The sequence below is a fragment of the Lampetra planeri genome, chromosome 78, assembly GCF_965212315.1.
Source record: "Lampetra planeri chromosome 78, kcLamPlan1.2.h2, whole genome shotgun sequence".
Taxonomy (NCBI): domain Eukaryota; kingdom Metazoa; phylum Chordata; class Hyperoartia; order Petromyzontiformes; family Petromyzontidae; genus Lampetra; species Lampetra planeri.
In genome coordinates, this window is record NC_136183.1 from 3787437 (window position 1) to 3809148 (window position 21712).

Consider the following 21712-nt stretch of genomic DNA (forward strand, 5'->3'; position numbering starts at 1 on the left):
CCATTGTGAGCTTCTCAAACTACATAATTATTGAAGATGCTATGTGATGTGTAATAAACCCCGTTGAGACAATGTCGTGAATTGAGAATTCTTTATTCAGTTTCGTTCACAGCTTCCACCACATTCGTTCCTCCAGTTCCCTTGCTCCTTCACGCTGTTGGCTGACAGCGTGAGAGACTGCGGGGCCCGCCACGTGGCAGGCTCCGGACCACGGCACCAGCGTGGCTTCTCCGCTCCTTTAAATCCCTGGCTCACGTGATGCCCCGCAGCCAATCATCAGCCACACCCCTGGAACTTTCCCGAAGCTACTGTACGGCTCCAGGGCCACGCCCCTAACTCGACTCCCCATTAGTTGCGGGCTGAAGCCAGCAGAGCCAATCATCATCATCCAGGTGTAACCTCACATTACAAATGTAATGCATTGGGCCAGAGTGAATTTCTGTCACAAGCCGAGTGGTTCCAACTCCTGGTCACGCAGCTTTAGATGGGCCTGCCCAAAATCATAAAAATCCTCAACGAATGTGAGCAGAGGCAGAGACATCGAAATCAAGGAACCCAAAGCACCAAGCATATTTAGGGTACCATAGGCCTTAATTACATCAAGAAACCAGAGATCTAGTTTCTAGTAAAAATCCGTACTCCCCTGCTGTACTCGATCGACAGAAAATACAGCCGCCCCTTAATTATCGTAGGTTACGTTCTTGGAAAATGCCGCGCGACAGCTAAAAACGTGATATTCAATACTTAAGCCTTACACAAATAATGGCGTTAGGTAAACATCAACTAAAATTTACATCACAATTGAAATACGTACTGCATTCCAAATCAACTAAAAACTAAACAATTGAAATAAACATTGGGAAACCGTGTTTCATGCTCTTGGTTACAGGTCTACCCAACACTTATGGTCACACATGCTGTCTGCTTCTACTCGACATTGTCCGAAAAGTCCTCCAAAACCGCCACATCTACAAATGGCTGTGATTCGTCTCGGGCTCCATTAGCGACCTGGAAGTCAAACCCTAGAGCCTTCACAGGTCACCTTCACGAATGGTGACGTTTCCCAGCTGCCATTTTTATTGGGTCCTTGAATCACAAAAGATGGGCTTATGGAACTTCAAATTTCACACGTCAATCTCAGACTCTGCTCCTTGTAGACCTCCTTACGCATGTTTCAAATTCAAGACAATTCAAAAGGCCTTCCAATTGTACATTAAGTGGTTTTTAATGTGTGTTCCCTGGCAGTTGTGAAGATTTGATTACTGTGTAAATGCATTCCAAGACAGTGCAGTCGTTAGATTCCGTGGAGGCGAGTTCTGCTCTTGGTGACATCACAAGCCAGAGAGAGGGGGAGGCCCTGATGTAACCCACTCGTTAATTTGAGGTGACGTATTCAGAGGGAGCGTCTACATATTTAGGTAAACATGTGGTAAACAAGGTGGGATATCAATGCAGACAGATATATCTAAAGTTTTATTTAAATAGAAGTTAAAATTCAATAAAACCTAGGCTAGAATACAAATCTGTAACAAAAATCCACGATGCCTTCAAATGTGCTCTTTAAAGTACCTCCTTGCGAAAAAACAGATCGGCAGACATCTTTCATTCAACGTTCTCTACACGAAACAAAGGAATGTTTTACACAAACTATAAATAGGAATGCATGTGTAATGGGTTCCGGAGACACTTGTAGAGGTATCTTCTTTATTACAATACAACACTCCAACAGTCCTGATACTCTGTTACAGCCTAGGTACACAGCCTAGATACACTACTCTGGCTACGCTCTGGGGTCCTCCGGCTGCAATTACCCTAGGGGAGGCTAATTGACCCGACCCAGCCAAGGTGCGGGTCTGGACTCTGGCTTCCTCGGAACTCGCCCTTACAAGGACGTAGAGCCAGGAGTCTCAGAGTCCCACCACTGGCCCTCACAGCGTCCCGGCCCTTACAAGGACAAGCGGGACGAGGGGGTCCAGAGTCCTAAGCTGGCTGATCTTGGGTCTTGAGCTGAAATTGCCCCCGATCGGCCAGGGAGCTGCCCTTTTATGCCTCGTCCCCAACGAGGGGTGGGGTTGTGTGCGCCCCCAGATATCCTACAGAGCACGCACAGCCCCCCCCCCCCCCCGTTGGTGGCGTCAAGGGGCTTAACTGTTTGGGGTGCCTGGGATCCTAGCGCCTGGCACCGAGGGCTTATCTGCCTAGGATCCTAGAGCCCCCAGCAGCCCCTCCTCTCTTATGGCACTACACATGTGTTCAGTACAAGCCACCTGTGGACTGGTTTTGGTGTACAATGTCTCAACAGTCCGGCTTGCATCAACTGATGTTCATCGGCAAGGGCCATTTCAAGTCTCAGTTTGACAAAATGTATACGTAATACAAAATGATAATTAGTGTTCTTGTGGAGAATGTATCTCCTATACGTAACTTATAAGTGGCATACCTTAACTGATGAATGATCTGACTATGCTCCCGATTTCAAAGACAATGAGTTGCCCCAGTCAGATGCGTCCTGATTCACAAAAATACCCTTTGACTCGTATCACAAAAATAACAGCTCTCACGTGAGTTTTTGTACAGGTTACCACCAAAACAGATACTTTGTCCTGACAGCACATATTCCATGTTTGACATTAATACACAAAATGTTGTATGTACGTATAAAATCAGACGGGTATTCTTTCAATTATGATTCAAAATAATCAAAGGGCACATTGGCAACATTTTATTACTATACTGAAATGTACTGCGTCACGTTGCAACGTATTTACAAGTTGATCTCTGCCGAGATGAGGCCTATATGTGCAGCACTCTCATAGAGGGAAGCCAAGTAGTAGTACATTCTCTATTTGTTGCAGAGGTTCAAGGTTCAAATCCGACTGGCATATCAATCATCTCCCCCGACTTACAAACTCATATCCACATGCAGGCCAGTGAACGGTCACCTTGTGGCACACAGGGGCAGATGCCCATTATGGGCACCCATCGAGTGTCTAAGATGAGATATGATACAAAACACTTGAGTCACTCCTGGTTAAAGATCGCCCCAACCCACAGGTTCACAAATACTGGCCACGCTTACACTGCAGTTTGAACCTAGAAATTGAGTGTTCAACTTCACATTATATTAATTAGAAAGGCCTGTGACAAAGGTGCATCCATTGGAGCTTAATTGTCTGAAGCTTGCACATCTACCTGGTCTCCATTTGACTTTGTATTGTCTAAGAAGTCCACCCACACCTCCACATCCACAAACTCCTGGGAGTTGCCTCGCTCTGCCTCACAGTCAGAATTTAGTTCCTGTTTCACACTGCCTCCATCTATGTGAAGGTCCGATTTTGGAGTTGAATCATCTTCAAATTTAACCTTCACTTCTACGCTCTTCACTGTTACTTCTTCACATTTCACTTTCGCCTCTTCATATTTCACCTTGATACCTTTCAAAGTGTCCAGGCTGGGATTGTCTTCTGGTTCTTGTTTCATGAACAATGGGGTCATTGCAGCACTTTGACTTTCACAAGCTGATTTCAGATTACACTTCTTGTGGATTTTCTGATGCTTGCGTGTTCTCTGGTGTTTTTTAAGATTTGATGAATGTGCAAACGCTTTCCCACAAACACTGCACTTGAAGAGTTTCTCTCCTGTGTGTGTTCTCTGATGTCTTCTAAGAGTAGATGAAACTGAAAATGCCATCTCACACACACTGCACTTGAAGGGTTTATCTCCTGTGTGTGTTCTCTGGTGGGTCTGAAGATATGATGACAATGAAAATGCCTTCTCACACACAGTGCAGTTGAAAGGTTTCTTTCCAGTGTGTGTTCTCTGGTGGGTCTGAAGATTTGATGACTTTGCAAACACCTTCCCACACAGAGTGCACTTGAAAGGTTTCTCTCCTGTGTGTGTTCTCTGGTGTGATTTAAGAATGGATGACCGTGCAAACGCCTTCTCACACACAGTGCACTTGAAAGGTTTCTCTCCTGTGTGTGTTCTCTGGTGTTGTTTAAGAGAAGATGAATCTGAAAATGGCTTCTCACACACACTGCACTTGCAGAATTTATCTCCTGTGTGTATTCTCTGATGTCTTCTAAGAGAAGATGAATCTGAAAATGCCTTCTCACACACACTGCACTTGCAGAGTTTCTCTCCTGTGTGTATTCTCTGATGTCTTCTATGAGTAGATAAATCTGAAAATGCCTTCTCACACACACTGCACTTGAAGGGTTTATCTCCTGTGTGTATTCTCTGGTGGTTCTTAAGATGTGATGACTGTGCAAACGCCTTCCCACACAGAGTGCACTTAAAAGGTTTCTCTCCTGTGTGTGTTCTCTGGTGTATTTGAAGATGTGGTGACCATGCAAATGCCTTCTCACACACAGTGCACTTGAAAGGTTTCTTTCCTGTGTGTGTTCTCTGGTGGTGTTTAAGAGTAGATGAAACTGAAAATGCCATCTCACACACACTGCACTTGAAGGGTTTATCTCCTGTGTGTGTTCTCTGGTGGGTCTGAAGATATGATGACAATGAAAATGCCTTCTCACACACAGTGCAGTTGAAAGGTTTCTTTCCAGTGTGTGTTCTCTGGTGGGTCTGAAGATTTGATGACTTTGCAAACACCTTCCCACACAGAGTGCACTTGAAAGGTTTCTCTCCTGTGTGTGTTCTCTGGTGTGATTTAAGAATGGATGACCGTGCAAACGCCTTCTCACACACAGTGCACTTGAAAGGTTTCTCTCCTGTGTGTGTTCTCTGGTGTTGTTTAAGAGAAGATGAATCTGAAAATGGCTTCTCACACACACTACACTTGCAGAATTTATCTCCTGTGTGTATTCTCTGATGTCTTCTAAGAGAAGATGAATCTGAAAATGCCTTCTCACACACACTGCACTTGCAGAGTTTCTCTCCTGTGTGTATTCTCTGATGTCTTCTATGAGTAGATAAATCTGAAAATGCCTTCTCACACACACTGCACTTGAAGGGTTTATCTCCTGTGTGTATTCTCTGGTGGTTCTTAAGATGTGATGACTGTGCAAACGCCTTCCCACACAGAGTGCACTTAAAAGGTTTCTCTCCTGTGTGTGTTCTCTGGTGTATTTGAAGATGTGGTGACCATGCAAATGCCTTCTCACACACAGTGCACTTGAAAGGTTTCTTTCCTGTGTGTGTTCTCTGGTGGTGTTTAAGAGTAGATGAATCAAAAAATGCCTTCCCACACACACTGCACTTGAATGGCTTATCTCCTGTGTGTGTTCTCTGGTGAGTCTGAAGATCTGATGACTTTGCAAATGCCTTCTCACACACAGTGCACTTGAAAGGTTTCTCTCCTGTGTGTGTTCTCTGGTGTTGTTTAAGAGAAGATGAATCTGAAAATGCCTTCTCACACACACTGCACTTGAAGGGCATCTCTCCTGTGTGTGTTCTCTGGTGCTGTGTCAATTTTCCAGTACGATCCGTGATGTTTACATGCTGGTCGCATTGTTTCCTTCTTGTACTGAGCTGCGCTGAGTGCCTTTGCTCCATCAGGCCAATTCTGCAGAGCGAGGGTCAGCTGCAGACAGAAAAGCATGTCCACACCATCTATGTGAGTATTGAGGCACAGAGGAATGCATATAAACAGTCACACATGACTTACACATCTATACATATTCATATTTTCATGATATAGTGAAAGAGATTCCCCAATTCATCACAAGGGCTGTTAAGGCACACAATGAGAGGGCAAATGGTCATAAATATGCCTGGACACCCTAGTGTCTTTAAAATGAATGTTTACCAAAAACTCCAAAAACACACAATTTTGGTTGTCTCGCTACGACAGGAATATTTATTTAAGAAAAATTAGCTAACATAGCAAAGGCTGTTGAAAAGAATATTTGTATTATGTAGAAATGTATAAAATAATGTTCATTTGCAACTTAGAGGTGTGAAGCCAGACTCAGATGAGCTTGAATGCGAGGATGAACAGATCTAACTTCAGCTGCATATGTGGAGTGTTAATTTCCTGACTGTTTCCATTCTTATAAAATCTTGTTCTGTACCTGTTGAATTCCATGACGAAATGGGGCCATGCATATGTTCTACAAAAAGATCACCTCCCTGGGATGATCTTGACTTAAAACTTTTGTGATAGCGGGAATTCATGTTCTTTGGTTATTTCCGTAAAGTCATGTAGATAGAAAATAATAATACAAATAAAGTGAATAGAAGAAAAAAACGACTAATGTAGAGTGTAGCCTGGTTTTTAGCCTTGGTGAGCGTACTGGCAGTCTATAATGTAGACTGTAGCTTGGTTCTTAACCTCGGTGAGTGTATTGGCAGTCTATAATGTAGACTATTGCTTGTTTTTTTTAGGAGACCTTTGCAATGGACTAGACCTTGGCGATGGACACTCACAGCTTTGTATGTAAAAAAGTCCAGGCAGCTTCCACATAGTGTTACAGAGCCTAATGAAAGAATGCTGCTAGACCAATTTGAAGTGAGACTTTGGATGCCAAACCAAAGCTGGTCGTGAACACATTAACCAGGTATAGGAGCTCCTCCACCACGTGTAGAACGACCTGATTATTCATGGAGAGCTGAGTAGGTGCAGTGTTGAATGACATTAAATTCCCAGGGAGGTGTTCTTTGGGTCTTTCAGTAAAGTCACATCACTTAACCGAAAGACCCAAAGAATATGAATTCCTGCAGTTACGAAGGCTTTAGGTCAAGATTTTCCCAGGGAGGTGATATTTTTGTAGAACATATGCAAGGCCCCATTTCGTCATGGAATTCTCCAGGTACAAAACACGATTCTCCAACTCAATATCATTGAGTAGCCATGACCAGATCATCAACATGCGTAACATGGTTGACCAACAGGGGACAATCCCTTGACTATAACCAGGCATCGATTAGGGTATCATTGTTACTCTATGAAATGCATTTTTTTATAGGGCCATTGCGAGCTTCTTAAAACACAATTATTTGAAAATGCTACGTAATGTAATGCATGGGGCCAGAGGGAATTTCGGCCAGATGCCAAATTGAACAGGAAAGGGATCCGACTCCTGGACACGCAGCTTTAAATGGGCCATCCAAAAATCATAAAAATCCTCAACGAATGTGAGCAGAGGCAGAGATATCTAAAACCAAAAACAATCCAAAACCCCAAGCCTCTTTATGGTACTATAGGCCGTAATTACACCAAGAAAGCAGAAATCTAGTTTCTGCTGAAATCCGTACTCCTGTGCTATAGCTGATGGATAGAAAATACAGCAGCCCCTTGAATAGCGCGGAGGTTACATTCTTGGAAAGTGCCGTGCGAAAGCTAAAATGCCGATATTAAATATTTAATCCTTACCTAAATAATGGAGTTAGGTAAACGGCATATAAAATATACATCACAATTTAAATAAGTACTGTACTGTATTCCCAATAAACTAAATTACTGAAATAAACGTCGAGAAACCGTATATAAAACATTCCAAGGTGAGTATCTAACCTATAAACGTCACTTCTTGTCTGTCCGTCTGTCCCTCTGCGTACGCTCGCTTGCGAGGGATTTGGCGCTCGAGCCGTGGGGTTTAGGACGAAAAAAATTTGCAGGTGGGCACGCCCGCGGCCCCGCGGTAAACTTAGGCATTTCCGATTTTTCGTCTCTAAACTTTAAATCGGACCGATTATCGATTTAGTGCAATTTCTCTTTATTTATTTATCTAACGCTTTATTTATTTATTTATTATTGCCGACCGGCGCGGACCACGGCGGTTGCCCCTGGCAACGGCCAGCGATGCCTTCGCTGCGGGGTGGACGCCATTTTTAATTCCCGTTAAAAATATGCGCATGCATTAACACGCGACTCTGAGGTAATTTCATCAAAGTTTCACGTCCTCTTCACTCCCTCCCCCACCCCAATGTGTGCAATTACTATTATAGGGTCTGCAGATAATAAAATTATAGCGATTAGACAGTATTATTGTAGCGCGGGGGGGGGGGGGGTAACGGCCCCAGTACCCAGTCTCAGCCGGGTGGGCAATCTAGGGGAGGCCGGAGGCTCTGCACGGTACTAGGCCTCGACACCCCACCCGTGTCAAGCGACGACTTTGTGGTATAAACTCAATATACCCAGCGTTGCCCGGGGGGAAAATACATTTAAAATCTTCTGAAAACTTTAAAACATTACATACCAATGAAAATACAACTGTGTAATTACTTTTAAACCCGACGCGCCAAGAATCGATTCTCTGAATCGTGCAAAGGAATCGAAGGTTGTAGATTCCTTTATAATCGAACGATTCCCGTTTACTATAAGTTGGTTATAGTCGATATAAACTGCTACGAACAGGAAATATCCGGCGTTGACCGGGGCAAAAATGTAATTAAAAACTCCTGAAAACATTAAAACATAACATACAAATGAAAATAAAACTCTGTCATTCAAAATGTAAACTCCCAACATGCCAGGAATCGATTCTTTGAATCGCACAAAGGACTAATCGAAGGTTGTAGATTACTTTAGGATGGCTCTGTTCCCGTTTAATATAAGTTGGTTATAGAGTTGATATAAACTGCTACGAATGGGAAATATCCGGCGTTGACTGGGGCAAAAATATAATGGTGAGGGTGTGATTGGTGAGGATGAGTAGTGAGGGTGAGTGGTGAGGGTGAGAGTGAGTGGCGGTTGTGAGTGGCGATTGTGAGTGGTGATTAGTAAGTGGTGAGGGTGAGTGGTGAGGGGTGAGGGTGAGTGGTGAGGGTGAGTGGTAAGGTTGAGTGGTCATGTTGAGTGGTGAGGGTTAGTGGAGAGTGGTGAGGGTGAGTGGTGATTGGTCAGTGGTGATTGGTGAGGATGAGTGGTGAGTAGTGCGGGTGAGTGATGAGGGTGAGTGGTGGTTGTGAGTGGTGAGTGGTGAGGCTGAATGGTGAGTTGAATGGTGAGAGTGAGTGGTGAGGAAGAGTGGGGAGTGGTGAGGGTGAGTCGTGAGGGTGAGTGGTGAGGCTGAATGGTGAGGGTGAATGGTGAGAGTGAGTGGTGAGGGAGAGTGGTGAGGGTGAGGGGTGAGTGGTGAGGGTGAGTGGTGACGAAGAGTGGTGAGGTTGAGTGGTGAGTAGTAAGGGTGAGTGGTGATGGTGAGGGTTAGTGGTGAGGGTGAGTGGTGAGCGGTGAGGGTGAGTGGTTGTTGTGAGAGTGAGTGGCAGTTGTAATTGGTGATGGGTGAGTGGTGAGTGGTGAGCGTGAGTGGTGAGTGGTGAGGGTGAGTGCTGAGTGGTGAGGGTGAGTGGTGAGAGAGTCGTTAGTTTTGAGGGTGAGTGGTGAGGTTGAGTGGTGAGGGTTAGTGGAGAGTGGTGAGTGGTGATTGGTCAGTGGTGATTTGTAAGGATGAATGGTGAGTAGTGAGGGTGAGGTTGAGTGGTGAGGTTGAGTGGTGAGGGTGAGTGGTGAGGGTGAGTGGTGAGGGTGAGTGGTGGTTGTGACGGTGAGTGGTGAGGGTGAGTGGTGAGGGCGAGTGGTGAGGCTGAATGGTGAGGGTGAATGGTGAGAGTGAGTGGTGAGGGTGAGTGGTGAGGGTGAGTGCTGAGTGGTGAGGGTGAGTGGTGAGAGAGTTGTTAGTTTTGAGGGTGAGTGGTGAGGTTGAGTGGTGAGGGTTAGTGGAGAGGGTGAGTGGTGAGGGTGAGTGGTGAGGGTGAGTGGTGAGCGGTGAGGGTGAGTGGTTGTTGTGAGGGTGAGTGGCAGTTGTGAGTGGTGATGGGTGAGTGGTGAGCGTGAGTGGTGAGTGCTGAGTGGTGAGGGTGAGTGTTGAGAGATTCGTTAGTTTTGAGGGTGAGTGGTGAGGTTGAGTGGTGAGGGTTAGTGGAGAGTGGTGAGTGGTGATTGGTCAGTGGTGATTGGTCAGGATGAATGGTGAGTAGTGAGGGTGAGGTTGAGTGGTGAGGTTGAGTGGTGTGGGTGAGTGGTGAGGGTGAGTGGTGAGGGTGAATGGTGAGTGGTGAGGGAGAGTGGTGAGGGTGAGTGGTGATGGTGAGGGGTGAGGGTGAGGGGTGAGTGGTGAGGGTGAGTGATGACGAAGAGTGGTGAGGTTGAGTGGTGAGTAGTAAGGGTGAGTGGTGATGGTGAGGGTTAGTGGTGAGGGTGAGTGGTGAGTGGTCAGTGGTGAGGGGTCAGGGTTAGAGGTGAGGGTGAGTGGTGATGGTGAGTGGTGATGGTGAGGGGTGAGTGGTGACGGTGAGTGGTGACGGTGAGTGGTGAGGGAGAGTGGTGAGGGAGAGGGGTTAGGGTGAGTGTTGAGGGTGAATGGTGAGGGTGAGTGGTGAGGGTGAGTGGTGAGGTTGAGTGGTGAGGTTAAGTGGTGAGGGTGTGTGGTGAAGGTGAGTGGGGAGGGTGAGTGGGGAGGGTGTGGTGAGAGTGAGTGGTGAGGGTGAGTGGTGAGGGTGAGTGGTTAGGATGTGTGATGGTGAGTGGTGAGGGTGAGTGTTGATGTTGAGTGGTGAGGGTGTGTGGTGAATAGTAAGGGTGAGTGGTGAGAGTGAGTGGTGAGGGTAAGGGTGAGTGGTCAGTGGTGAGGTTGAGTGGTGAGTAGGAAGGGTGAGTGGTGAGTGGGGAGGGTGAGTGGTCAGGGGTGAGGGTTAGTGGTGAGGTTGAGTGGTGAGTAGGAAGGGTGAGTGGGGAGGGTGAGTGGTCAGTGGTGAGGGGTCAGGGTTAGTGGTGAGGGTGAGTGGTGAGTGGTGAGGGTTAGTGGTAAGGGGTGATTGGTGGTGGTGAGGGTGAGTGGTGAGGGTGAGTGGTGAGGGTGAGCATGAGTGGTGAGGGTGAGTGGTAAGGTTGAGTGGTGAGTAGTAAGGGTGAGTGGTAACGGTGAGTGGTCAGGGTGAGTGGTGAGGGTGAGCAGTGAGGGTGAGTGGTTGTTGTGAGGGTGAGTGGCAGTTGTGAGTGCTGATGGGTGAGTGGTGAGCGTGAGTGGTGAGGGTGAGTGGTGAGGGTGAGTGCTGAGTGGTGAGGGTGAGTGGTGAGAGAGTCGTTAGTTTTGAGGGTCAGTGGTGAGGTTGAGTGGTGAGGGTTAGTGGTGAGGGTGAGTGCTGAGTGGTGAGGGTGAGTGGTGAGAGAGTCGTTAGTTTTTAGGGTGAGTGGTGAGGTTGAGTGGTGAGGGTTAGTGGAGAGTGGTGAGTGGTGATTGGTCAGTGGTGATTGGTCAGGATGAATGGTGAGTAGTGAGGGTGAGGTTGAGTGGTGAGGTTGAGTGGTGAGGATGAGTGGTGAGGATGAGTGGTGAGGGTGAGTGGTGGTTGTGACGGTGAGTGGTGAGGGTGAGTGGTGAGGCTGAATGGTGAGGGTGAATGGTGAGAGTGAGTGGTGAGGGAGAGTGGTGAGGGTGAGTGGTGATGGTGAGGGGTGAGTGGTGAGGGTGAGTGGTGAGGGTGAGGGGTGAGTGGTGAGGGTGAGTGGTGACGAAGAGTGGAGAGGTTGAGTGGTGAGTAGTAAGGGTGAGTGGTGATGGTGAGGGTTAGTGGTGAAGGTGAGTGGTAAGGGTGAGTGGTGAGGGTTAGTGGTGAAGGTGAGTGGTGAGGGTGAGTGGTGAGGGTGAGTGGTGAAGGTGAGTGGTGAGCGGTGAGGGTGAGTGGTTGTTGTGAGGGTGAGTGGTAGTTGTGAGTGGTGATGGGTGAGTGGTGAGTGGTGAGCGGTGAGGGTGAGTGGTGAGGGTGAGTGCTGAGTGGTGAGGGTGAGTGGTGAGAGATTCGTTAGTTTTGAGGGTGAGTGGTGAGGTTGAGTGGTGAGGTTTAGTGGAGAGTGGTGATTGGTCAGTGGTGAGGTTGAGTGGTGAGGGTGAGTGGTGAGGGTGAATGGTGATGGTGAGGGGTGAGTGGTGAGGGGTGAGTGGTGAGGGGTGAGTGGTGAGGGTGAGTGATGATGAAGAGTGGTGAGGTTGAGTGGTGAGTAGTAAGGGTGAGTGGTGATGGTGAGGGTTAGTGGTGAGGGTGAGTGGTCAGTGGTGAGGGGTCAGGGTTAGTGGTGAGGGTGAGTGGTGATGGTGAGTGGTGAGGGTGAGTGGTGAGAGTGAGTGCTGAGTGGGGAGAGAGTCGTTAGTTTTGAGGGTGAGTAGTGAGGTTGAATGGTGAGGGTTAGTGGAGAGTGGTGAGTGGTGATTGGTCAGTGGTGATTGGTCAGGATGAATGGTGAGTAGTGAGGGTGAGGTTGAGTGGTGAGGTTGAGTGGTGAGGGTGAGTGGTGAGGGTGAGTGGTGGTTGTGACGGTGAGTGGTGAGGGTGAGTGGTGAGGGCGAGTGGTGAGGCTGAATGGTGAGTGTGAGTGGTGAGGGTGAGTGCTGAGTGGTGAGGGTGAGTGGTGAGAGATTCGTTAGTTTTGAGGGTGAGTGGTGAGGTTGAGTGGTGAGGTTTAGTGGAGAGTGGTGAGTGGTGATTGGTCAGTGGTGATTGGCCAGGATGAATGGTGAGTAGTGAGGGTGAGGTTGAGTGGTGAGGTTGAGTGGTGAGGTTGAGTGGTGAGGGTGAGTGGTGAGGGTGAGGGGTGAGTGGTGAGGGGTGAGTGGTGAGGGGTGAGTGGTGAGGGGTGAGTGGTGAGGGTGAGTGATGATTAAGAGTGGTGAGGTTGAGTGGTGAGTAGTAAGGGTGAGTGGTGATGGTGAGGGTTAGTGGTGAGGGTGAGTGGTCAGTGGTGAGGGGTCAGGGTTAGTGGTGAGGGTGAGTGGTGAGTGGTGAGGGTGAGTGGTGAGGGTGAGTGGTGAGAGTGAGTGCTGAGTGGTGAGAGAGTCGTTAGTTATGAGGGTGAGTAGTGAGGTTGAATGGTGAGGGTTAGTGGAGAGTGGTGAGTGGTGATTGGTCAGTGGTGATTGGTCAGGATGAATGGTGAGTAGTGAGGGTGAGGTTGAGTGGTGAGGTTGAGTGGTGAGGGTGAGTGGTGAGGGTGAGTGGTGAGGGTGAGTGGTGGTTGTGACGGTGAGTGGTGAGGGTGAGTGGTGAGGGCGAGTGGTGAGGCTGAATGGTGAGGGTGAATGGTGAGTGTGAGTGGTGAGTGTGAGTGCTGAGTGGTGAGGGTGAGTGGTGAGAGAGTTGTTAGTTTTGAGGGCGAGTGGTGAGGTTGAGTGGTGAGGGTTAGTGGAGAGGGTGAGTGGTGAGGGTGAGTGGTGAGGGTGAGTGGTGAGCGGTGAGGGTGAGTGGTTGTTGTGAGGGTGAGTGGCAGTTGTGAGTGGTGATGGGTGAGTGGTGAGTGGTGAGCGTGAGTGGTGAGGGTGAGTGCTGAGTGGTGAGGGTGAGTGTTGAGAGATTCGTTAGTTTTGAGGGTGAGTGGTGAGGTTGAGTGGTGAGGGTTAGTGGAGAGTGGTGATTGGTCAGTGGTGATTGGTCAGAATGAATGGTGAGTAGTGAGGGTGAGGTTGAGTGGTGAGGTTGAGTGGTGTGGGTGAGTGGTGAGGGTGAGTGGTGAGGGTGAGTGGTGAGGGTGAATGGTGAGTGGTGAGGGAGAGTGGTGAGGGTGAGTGGTGATGGTGAGGGGTGAGTGGTGAGGGTGAGAGGTGAGTGGTGAGGGGTGAGTGGTGAGGGTGAGTGATGACGAAGAGTGGTGAGATTGAGTGGTGAGTAGTAAGGGTGAGTGGTGATGGTGAGGGTTAGTGGTGAGGGTGAGTGGTGAGTGGTCAGTGGTGAGGGGTCAGGGTTAGTGGTGAGGGTGAGTGGTGATGGTGAGGGGTGAGTGGTGAGGGTGAGTGGTGACGGTGAGTGGTGAGGGAGAGTGGTGAGGGAGAGGGGTTAGGGTGAGTGTTGAGGGTGAATGGTGAGGGTGAGTGGTGAGGTTGAGTGGTGAGGTTAAGTGGTGAGGGTGTGTGGTGAGGGTGAGTGGGGAGGGTGAGTGCTGAGGGTGAGTGGTGAGGGTGAGTGGTGAGGGTGAGGGTGAGTGGTTAGGATTTGTGATGATGGTGAGTGGTGAGGGTGAGTGTTGATGTTGAGGGTGAGTGGTGAGGGTGTGTGGTGAATAGTAAGGGTGAGTGGTGAGAGTGAGTGGTGAGGGTAAGTGGTCAGTGGTGAGGTTGAGTGGTGAGTAGGAAGGGTGAGTGGTGAGTGGGGAGGGTGAGTGGTCAGGGGTGAGGGTTAGTGGTGAGGTTGAGTGGTGAGTAGGAAGGGTGAGTGGGGAGGGTGAGTGGTCAGTGGTGAGGGGTCAGGGTTAGTGGTGAGGGTGAGTGGTGAGGGTGAGTGGTGAGGGTTAGTGGTGAGGGGTGATTGGTGGTGGTGAGGGTGAGTGGTGAGGGCGAGTGGTGAGGGTGAGTCGTGAGCGTGAGTGGTGAGCGTGAGTGGTGAGGGTGAGTGGTGAGGGTGAGTGGTGAGGGTGAGTGGTTAGGGTGAGTGGTGAGGGTGAGTAGTGAGGGTGAGTAGTTAGGGTTTATGGTGATGGTGAGTGGTGAGGATGAGTGGTGAGGGTGAGTGGTGAGGGTAAGTGGTGATGGCGAGTAGTGAGGTGAGTGATGAGGGTGAGTGGTGAGGGTGAGGGAGATTGGTGAGGGAGATTGGTGAGTGGTGAATTGTGATGGTGAATGGTAAGGGTGAGTAGTGAGTGGGAGTGGTGAGGATGAGTGGTGAGGGTGAGTTGTGAGTGGTGAAAGGTATTGTCAAAGCCCACCGGGCTTTGACAATACCTTAGTAGCTGTGTATATATGCAAGGTTATTAAGAAATATATTTTTCACCCGGGCAACGCCGGGTACTTCTGCTAGTCTTATATATAAAATTCTTCGCGTGCTCGCGCTTGCGGGGGATTTGGCTCTTGGACGGTGGGCTGAACGTAGAAAAAAATTTGACAGGCGGCACGCCCTAAGCCCCGCGGTGGGAATAGGCTATTCCATTTTCCAATCCGTTTAAAGTAGTTTAATTAACACATTTGTGCCGTTTCTATGATTAATGATTTACTTATTGCGCCACGTCGACCGTACCAAGTGACGCTAATTGCGTTGGGGGGGGGGGTGGGCCCTGTCAGGTGGTGCGCGTTCACTCGAGCTCACGGGGACATTTTATTTTACGCGTTTAACAAGGAATAGATATACACATCACGCTGTCGATTTCTCTTCACAGTGTGATGTCCTCTTCCCCCCGCCACCCCCAATGCGTGCAGTTACTGATATAAAGTCCTTAGATATTAATTTAATGTTTTTAAAGCGGTTACAAAGTATTATTCTGGCGAGGGGAGGGGGACGAGGGAGCCTCCGGGACCCCGTGAGACAACCCCAGGATGGGTGGCAGGGATAGAGACCGGCATAGGAGATATCGCAGGCCATGCGACCCAAGTACGCGAGGAGGTAACCCAAGTACACCTGAATGTGACCAAGCTGCAGTCCACAGCGGAGATAGTCCAGTCCGAGGTGGGAGGGCTACGCTCCATGGTCGGGGGGCTAACCAGGCGAGTATCTCAATAAGAGGCAGAACTCGAACAAATGAGCACTTGGAGGGTAAGGGGGAGTGGGCAAGGGCGTCTTATGGAGCCACCACCCTTCCCCGTGCGTGCTATCTATGTGACCAATGGGGGCATCTCGTGAGAGACAGTCCCCAGATCGCCCGCGCGAGAGAAGCACCAGGGTTAACAACCAAGGCCTCCCTAAAGATGGGACCACAGAGGGGTGCAATCGACGTGGTCCCAACACAAATAAACTGTCGTGATAATGGTGAGCGAGTGACCCCCACGCAGATGCCGACAACAACACCCCAGAATGCGGCGACTGCGGGTGACTGGCTGCGGGAGCTGGTGGCAGGAATAATGGGGGCCACGTCGTTCGTGGAAGGGCAGGTGAACAGGCGGCGTACCCAGATTCTGATGGACACGGGGGCGGTAACGTCACTCGTGAGTGCAACACACTGCAGCGTGGTCGGGGTTGAAGTGGGCCGCCTACAGGCCCCGGATCGTGCGCTGCACACTGCAAGTGGAAGTGGGATGGGACTGCTGGGGAGGGTCACCCTTAAGGGTCGCCTCGGACACCAGGTGTGTAACCAGGAGTTATACGTGTCGAGCGTGTTATGCCACGAGTGTATTGCAGGTACCGATCTTCTGGAAAAGTTGGGGCTCAGCGTGCAGCCCCGCCGGCGATGCGCCACCGTGGAGGGCAGCGGGGAGCGGATTCCTTTCTTGGGACAAGAGCCGGGTTGCCCTCGCTTCGAGCCCGTGGCCGCTATCCTGGCGTCGGCCGTCACCGTCGGCATTGGTGTTCCACTGGGTTTTCCGTTTGTCTTCCAAACCTAAACTCAAAATATAGTTGGTGGTGGTCAAACAGTGCAATGCAGGACCCTCCTGAAACATAATCTTTAACTGCTAAATAAGAAATTAAATTGGGAAACCCTCAAACACAGTACACTTTTTTTATTTTACCAGGTGAGGCCATCTGAGCTGCATAGCTCTTTTTCAGAATCGACCTGGACACAAATGATAGCTCAACTTAGTGGGTTATAATATGGAAATGTATTGCAGCAAAATTCTCAAAATGCATGTTTCTAAATTTGGAGAAAAATCAATGCCACTACAGGGAGAGAAATAAAAAAAATGTAAACTGCAATTATAAATGCGTCAGGGTTGGAATCGAACTCGCGCACGCAGAGCACGCTCACGGAGTACACTCACACAAATGAGTACACTCGCTCACTCGGATTATTTTTTCTCCGGGTCCTTCGATTTTCCCCTCCACATTTAGTAACATGCATTTAGATTATTTGGCTGCTACAATCTTCCACGTGAAAAACCATTTTGTTGAGCTATAATCTATGGCCAGGTGGCTTCTGACAAAAGATCGAACAGCTCTGTGAGTCTTGGTTGGTAATATAAAAATAGTTTACACCATTGAAATCTCATTTGCCATTAAAAAATATAATTGTTTTTTTTTACCCTTTTATCTGGCAACAAAACTAACACCTTTTTTTACGAGGAGTCATGTTTGCATAGACCACAATACCTTAAGTCATAATGCAAACAAAAAATCATAACTCTGATAATGTATTCACTGTCCTTAAAGTAGATTGGTCCACACCCGAGACAGCTTTCCTTAGAGCCTAGTCTCACATGGTGTTGGACCAGATGACGCCAAAAGGCTCACAACTCAAAGACAATGCACCATCAGAGAGAGAGACTAGGTTCTAAGGAAAGCTGTCTCGGGTGTGGACCAATCAACTTCAAGGACAGTGCATACATTATCAGAGTTATGTTTTTTGTTTGCATTATGACTGCAGGTATTGTGGTCTATGCAAACATGACTCCTCGTAAAAAAGGAGTCAGTTTTCTTGCCAGATAAAAGGGTAAAAAAACAATTATCATAAAAATAGTTGTTCATCGGTCTAAAGGGTGCATCAGCAAAACCAACTCGGCAGAACGCTCCTGAATTAGAGTGCTGAGACTCATTGTGGTCATGTACTCGTGTGCACCATGGTGGCTGGGAGATGTTAACTGCCTCTCCTGGAATACAGGAGGTGGTGGGTTCGATCGCGACCCCTCCTGTATATTTGGAGTTTGCGTGTCTCTCTCTCTCCCCGTGGTCGCGTGGATTTTCCTCCGGATCCTCAGGGGTTTCCCCTCCACGTTTAGAGTCAACATCACCACGCGTTTAGAGTATTTGACCGACAGACATTTCCACACGTTTTTAAGCCACTTTGTTCTGGGCTGGTCGCTTCAGAAAACAAGAGCGGTATAGCAGCTGAAGTGGGCTTGGCCTTGGTGGGATAAAAAAAAACTGTAGAAATAATTAAAAGAAACAAAGTTTCAAAATAGTGAGCCAGATGAAGACAAATTAAACTTAAGCAGATAATTAAAGCAAATGCAATCAGGCGAGGGCAGGAGGCAAGGCCCCGCATGGCTAGGCCCCGCGTTGTAATGTTCTAACCTGGACATCGATTCCATACTCGCTGCTACTCAATTGATATCCCTACGAGAGACACGGAGCGAGGCACTACCTGGGTAAACAACATCAACCACGACCACAACAACAACCACGATGTGAACTTCTCACCTCGGATTTCAGTGAGCGCGCGCACGGTGCAGCAGCTTCCGGATATATCGTGACGTCACGCGGCAGCAGGAGGTGACATGACGTCACTAGCGGAGTTCATCACACAATCACCTCCCCCAACAAGCAGCGGTGTAATTGAATAAATTATGTTAATAAGCCGGGCCCACGTGGGGTGATTGGGCTTGGCTGGTAAACCCGTTGCAATGAACTAGCGACGGTATTCCTGAATAAATTATGTTAATGAACCGCCAGTGACTGGGCGTGGCTTTTCCCAAAAAAGGATTTTTACTGGAACCGAAATCGACAGTGAACTAGACGTGACGTCACGCTCAAAAGCGCGGTAGATGGGGGGGGTTGGGGAGTTGAATACCTTGGTGACATGACGTCACTAGCGGGGTACAGCTCTCCCTGGAGTCTCACGCCGACAAGTTAATGAGTGGTGACGTCAGAGAGCGAGATCAGGTTTAGAGTTTAAGTTTATTTAGATTACATTTCTATTGTTGCCTCTCTTGAACAGAGACCCATTGTGTGCGTGAGCTCAACAACAACGTGAACATTATTGTGTGTGTACACTGTGTGCGTGTACACTGTGTACAAACTGTGTGTGTGTGTACAAACTGTGTGCGTGTGCACTGTGTATACAATGTGTATGTGTACAAACTGTGTGTGCGTGTGTACACTGTGTGTTGGCACAGTCGGGGGTACAGGTGGTGCATTGGCCAGTCAACGGAGTCAGTCGAACCATGGCATCTGGGTCTATCCCGTGCACATGGCCTGGCACAAACGCCATGGTGACATCACCGCCACTTAGTGGCGAATGGCGGTTGTTGTTCTTGTTACTGTGAACAGTGCTGTGGGGGGAGGGCCAATTCCGATTAGCCTTTCCCCTCGTGGCATTTGTAGCTACCACATCAGCTAAATGGGGGCTCTGGATGGGTGTGAGGGGCTGGTAACCCCTCCACCTTCAATAAATTACAACTAAACCACGTCTAAGATTGCACTTGAAGGGTTTCTCTCCTGTGTGAGTTCCCTGGTGCTGTGTCAAATTTCTAGTACGATCCGTGCTGTTTCCTTCTTGTACCGAGCTGCGCTGAGTGCCTTTCCTCCATCAGACCAATTCTGCAGAGGAAGCGCAATATACACAGTCACATGACTTACACGTCTATACTTTTTCATATATTCATGATATAGTAAAAAAGATTCCCCAATTCATCACAGGGGCAAAGGCACACAATGATAGAGCTAATGGTCATACATATGCCTGGAAACCCTAGTATCTTCAAAATGAATGTTAACCCAAAACTCCAAGCACACAATTTTGGCTGTCTGGCTACAAAAAGAATATTTATAAAAATTCAGCAAACATAGCAAAGGATGTTGAACATAATACTATTTGTATTAATGTTAAATCGCAACTTAGAGGTGTGAAGCCAGGCTCAGAATTGTTTGAATGCTTTGATGAACAGATCTAACTTCAGCTGGAAATGTGCTGTGTTAATTTTATTCATTCTTAGAAAAAGTTCCAGAAAAAAACAGAAATAAACAAATGTTTTGATTTAACCTGCGTGTTCAATTGAGTTAATATATTTTACATCAGATACAAACTTGACACTGTCACACACTGGCATGGTAAATATGTGGTGGTGTGTCCAAAACCATGCCTGGCTGCCTTCATCTGCTCAGTATTAATGTTTCCTCACTTCACCATGTAATTGAGGATCAATCAACATAGACGTCCATAATAAGTTCGGCTTTCACTTCTCAATGATGTTTGCTGTCGACAATTATCAAACTCTAATTGTTGAATTCATAATGCAGTGATATAACTGCGCCACCGCTCCTCACATAGATAAAGTCTTACATACACATACATTGCACGTGGATCATTAACACGTGCAATAAAAAACAGCCACCATTCCAATCAGATGCTTACCCTGGTTTCTCACCGTTCGTGCCTCCGCCCCCTACCTGCCTGCTAACCCGTCTGTGTTGTGTGTGTCTTAACCGCTATCTCCGCCTTGCTGTGCGCTGTGTTGCACTGCGAGCTGAGTAGTTAACCTCACGTCCAATAAACCCTCAGAGCCAGGATGAACATCCGACTCCAAACGTCATTTATTGAATTTAACGAGGTAAAACTGGTAAGAAAACAGCTCATATACAGCATCTGTAAATACCCGGAAACACAAACACAATGAATGAACACCACAGCATTATAACATTGTCTTAGAAAACATGTTTCTCAACAATAGATCCTGGATGGACCAGGCCCCTACATTACCACTGAATAACTATACAAGAGCATAAGCTGCTGTGTTACATAAAGGCACATCGTGTATTCATCACACTGCACCCCAAATGTACAGTATTACACATAACACTAAATTGTGGATGAGATATTTCGTCATCCTTGCTCTCAGGATCGCAATAAAGTTACTTGGGTACAAGTTTGACTCGATTTATTAAATTACAAGTAACATTCACAATAAGGAAAGTAGTAGGCTTCGTTGTTAGCTCGGCCTCGTATTTATCATTAAAATGTTACATCATTATAAAGGCATTTACATCATTATAACAGTCATTCTAACATTATAACAGCATTACCAATATTATAAGAACATAAAAGAACTTACAGACAATGCCTCTTAAAGTCCCACAATGGACAATTGCGGCTGGCTTCACTGGGACGCGATGTGTGCCGCCATCTTGAATTATGTGTGTAATGGCCGATGCCCGCGTGGTTGAGCGGGAATCTTAAATCGCAACTTCCTGGTCACGTGACCAAAATTTGCATCAAAAACAGGACATTCCTGTGTACATACGCCCCCCCCCCCCTCCCCCCATCTGCCGTGAGGCAAAACCCCTGCCGTGAGGCAGAACAGTCTATAATCTGTTGCCTGCTTCTTTACCTCATTCAGTGTACTGCCAACCTTTCATGTCGACTGTATCCTGCTTTTTCAGCTGCTGACCATATTGCCAGCTTTTTATGTCTACTGTAGCAATGCTTATGTCATTGAGTCAGCATACTGGCAGTCTGTAATCTAGACTGTAGCCTACTTCTCAACTTACCCGTACGTACTGCTGCTCTTTAATGTAAACTTATTTCATCTTATTTCTTCAATGCATTTCTATTGTTTCGATTGTGCACGTCACGCGATTTACTGATATGTAGTACTGCGATGCCGATTAATATGTTATACTGCTAAATACGTTGGATTTTCTTAGCTACAGCCCATTGCATTTCGTCTATCGTTTTGTGACATTTGTGGGAACATCACCCATTTAAATTTTGCCTTTACTTTCCACCAAAGCGGGGAGCACGCAGGGAGGTTCAATGTCCACAATATTGTTGACCTTGCTTTCTTACGGTGGGTGAGGATCATTGTGAGAGAGACATTGTTCTTCCATACCAAAAAAACACCATCGCACAATTTCTTGACACTAACAGAGCATACGATGCCCTACAATAACACATTTTTCTGTCGCAAGGCCAATATGGGTACCACGTCAAGATTCCTCCAATTACAAAGCTGCAGGACAACGACATCCTCACGAAACTGTCTCCTCTAAAAAAAAGTATATTCCTTCGTGATCATGGACAGAGGAGGACACCACATTATGGTGCGCCAACCTCTTTCACCATTATGTTGTCGATGAGTATGCCAACATTGAGAGTGAGCGCCTTCTTTACATTCTACTGAATCAAAACCGCCTGCATGTGAACAGTATGCTCATCTCTGGGACTCCATCAATGCCGAAGAAGATG

At 47.7% G+C, this 21712-nt stretch overlaps 1 protein-coding gene across 1 annotated transcript; it reads right to left on the minus strand.

Moving 5' to 3' along the window:
* Nucleotides 1-77: 77 nt before the first annotated feature.
* On the minus strand, nt 78-18014 carry LOC144738128 (uncharacterized). Its single transcript, XM_078621054.1, has 3 exons — nt 17950-18014; nt 16001-16195; nt 78-5542 (listed from the first exon to the last, which is right to left on the minus strand). The coding sequence occupies exon 3, from the start codon at nt 5512-5514 to the stop codon at nt 3166-3168; it is 2349 nt and encodes a 782-aa protein (XP_078477180.1). The 5' UTR covers nt 5515-5542; nt 16001-16195; nt 17950-18014; the 3' UTR covers nt 78-3165.
* Between the last annotated feature and the right edge of the window lie 3698 nt (nt 18015-21712).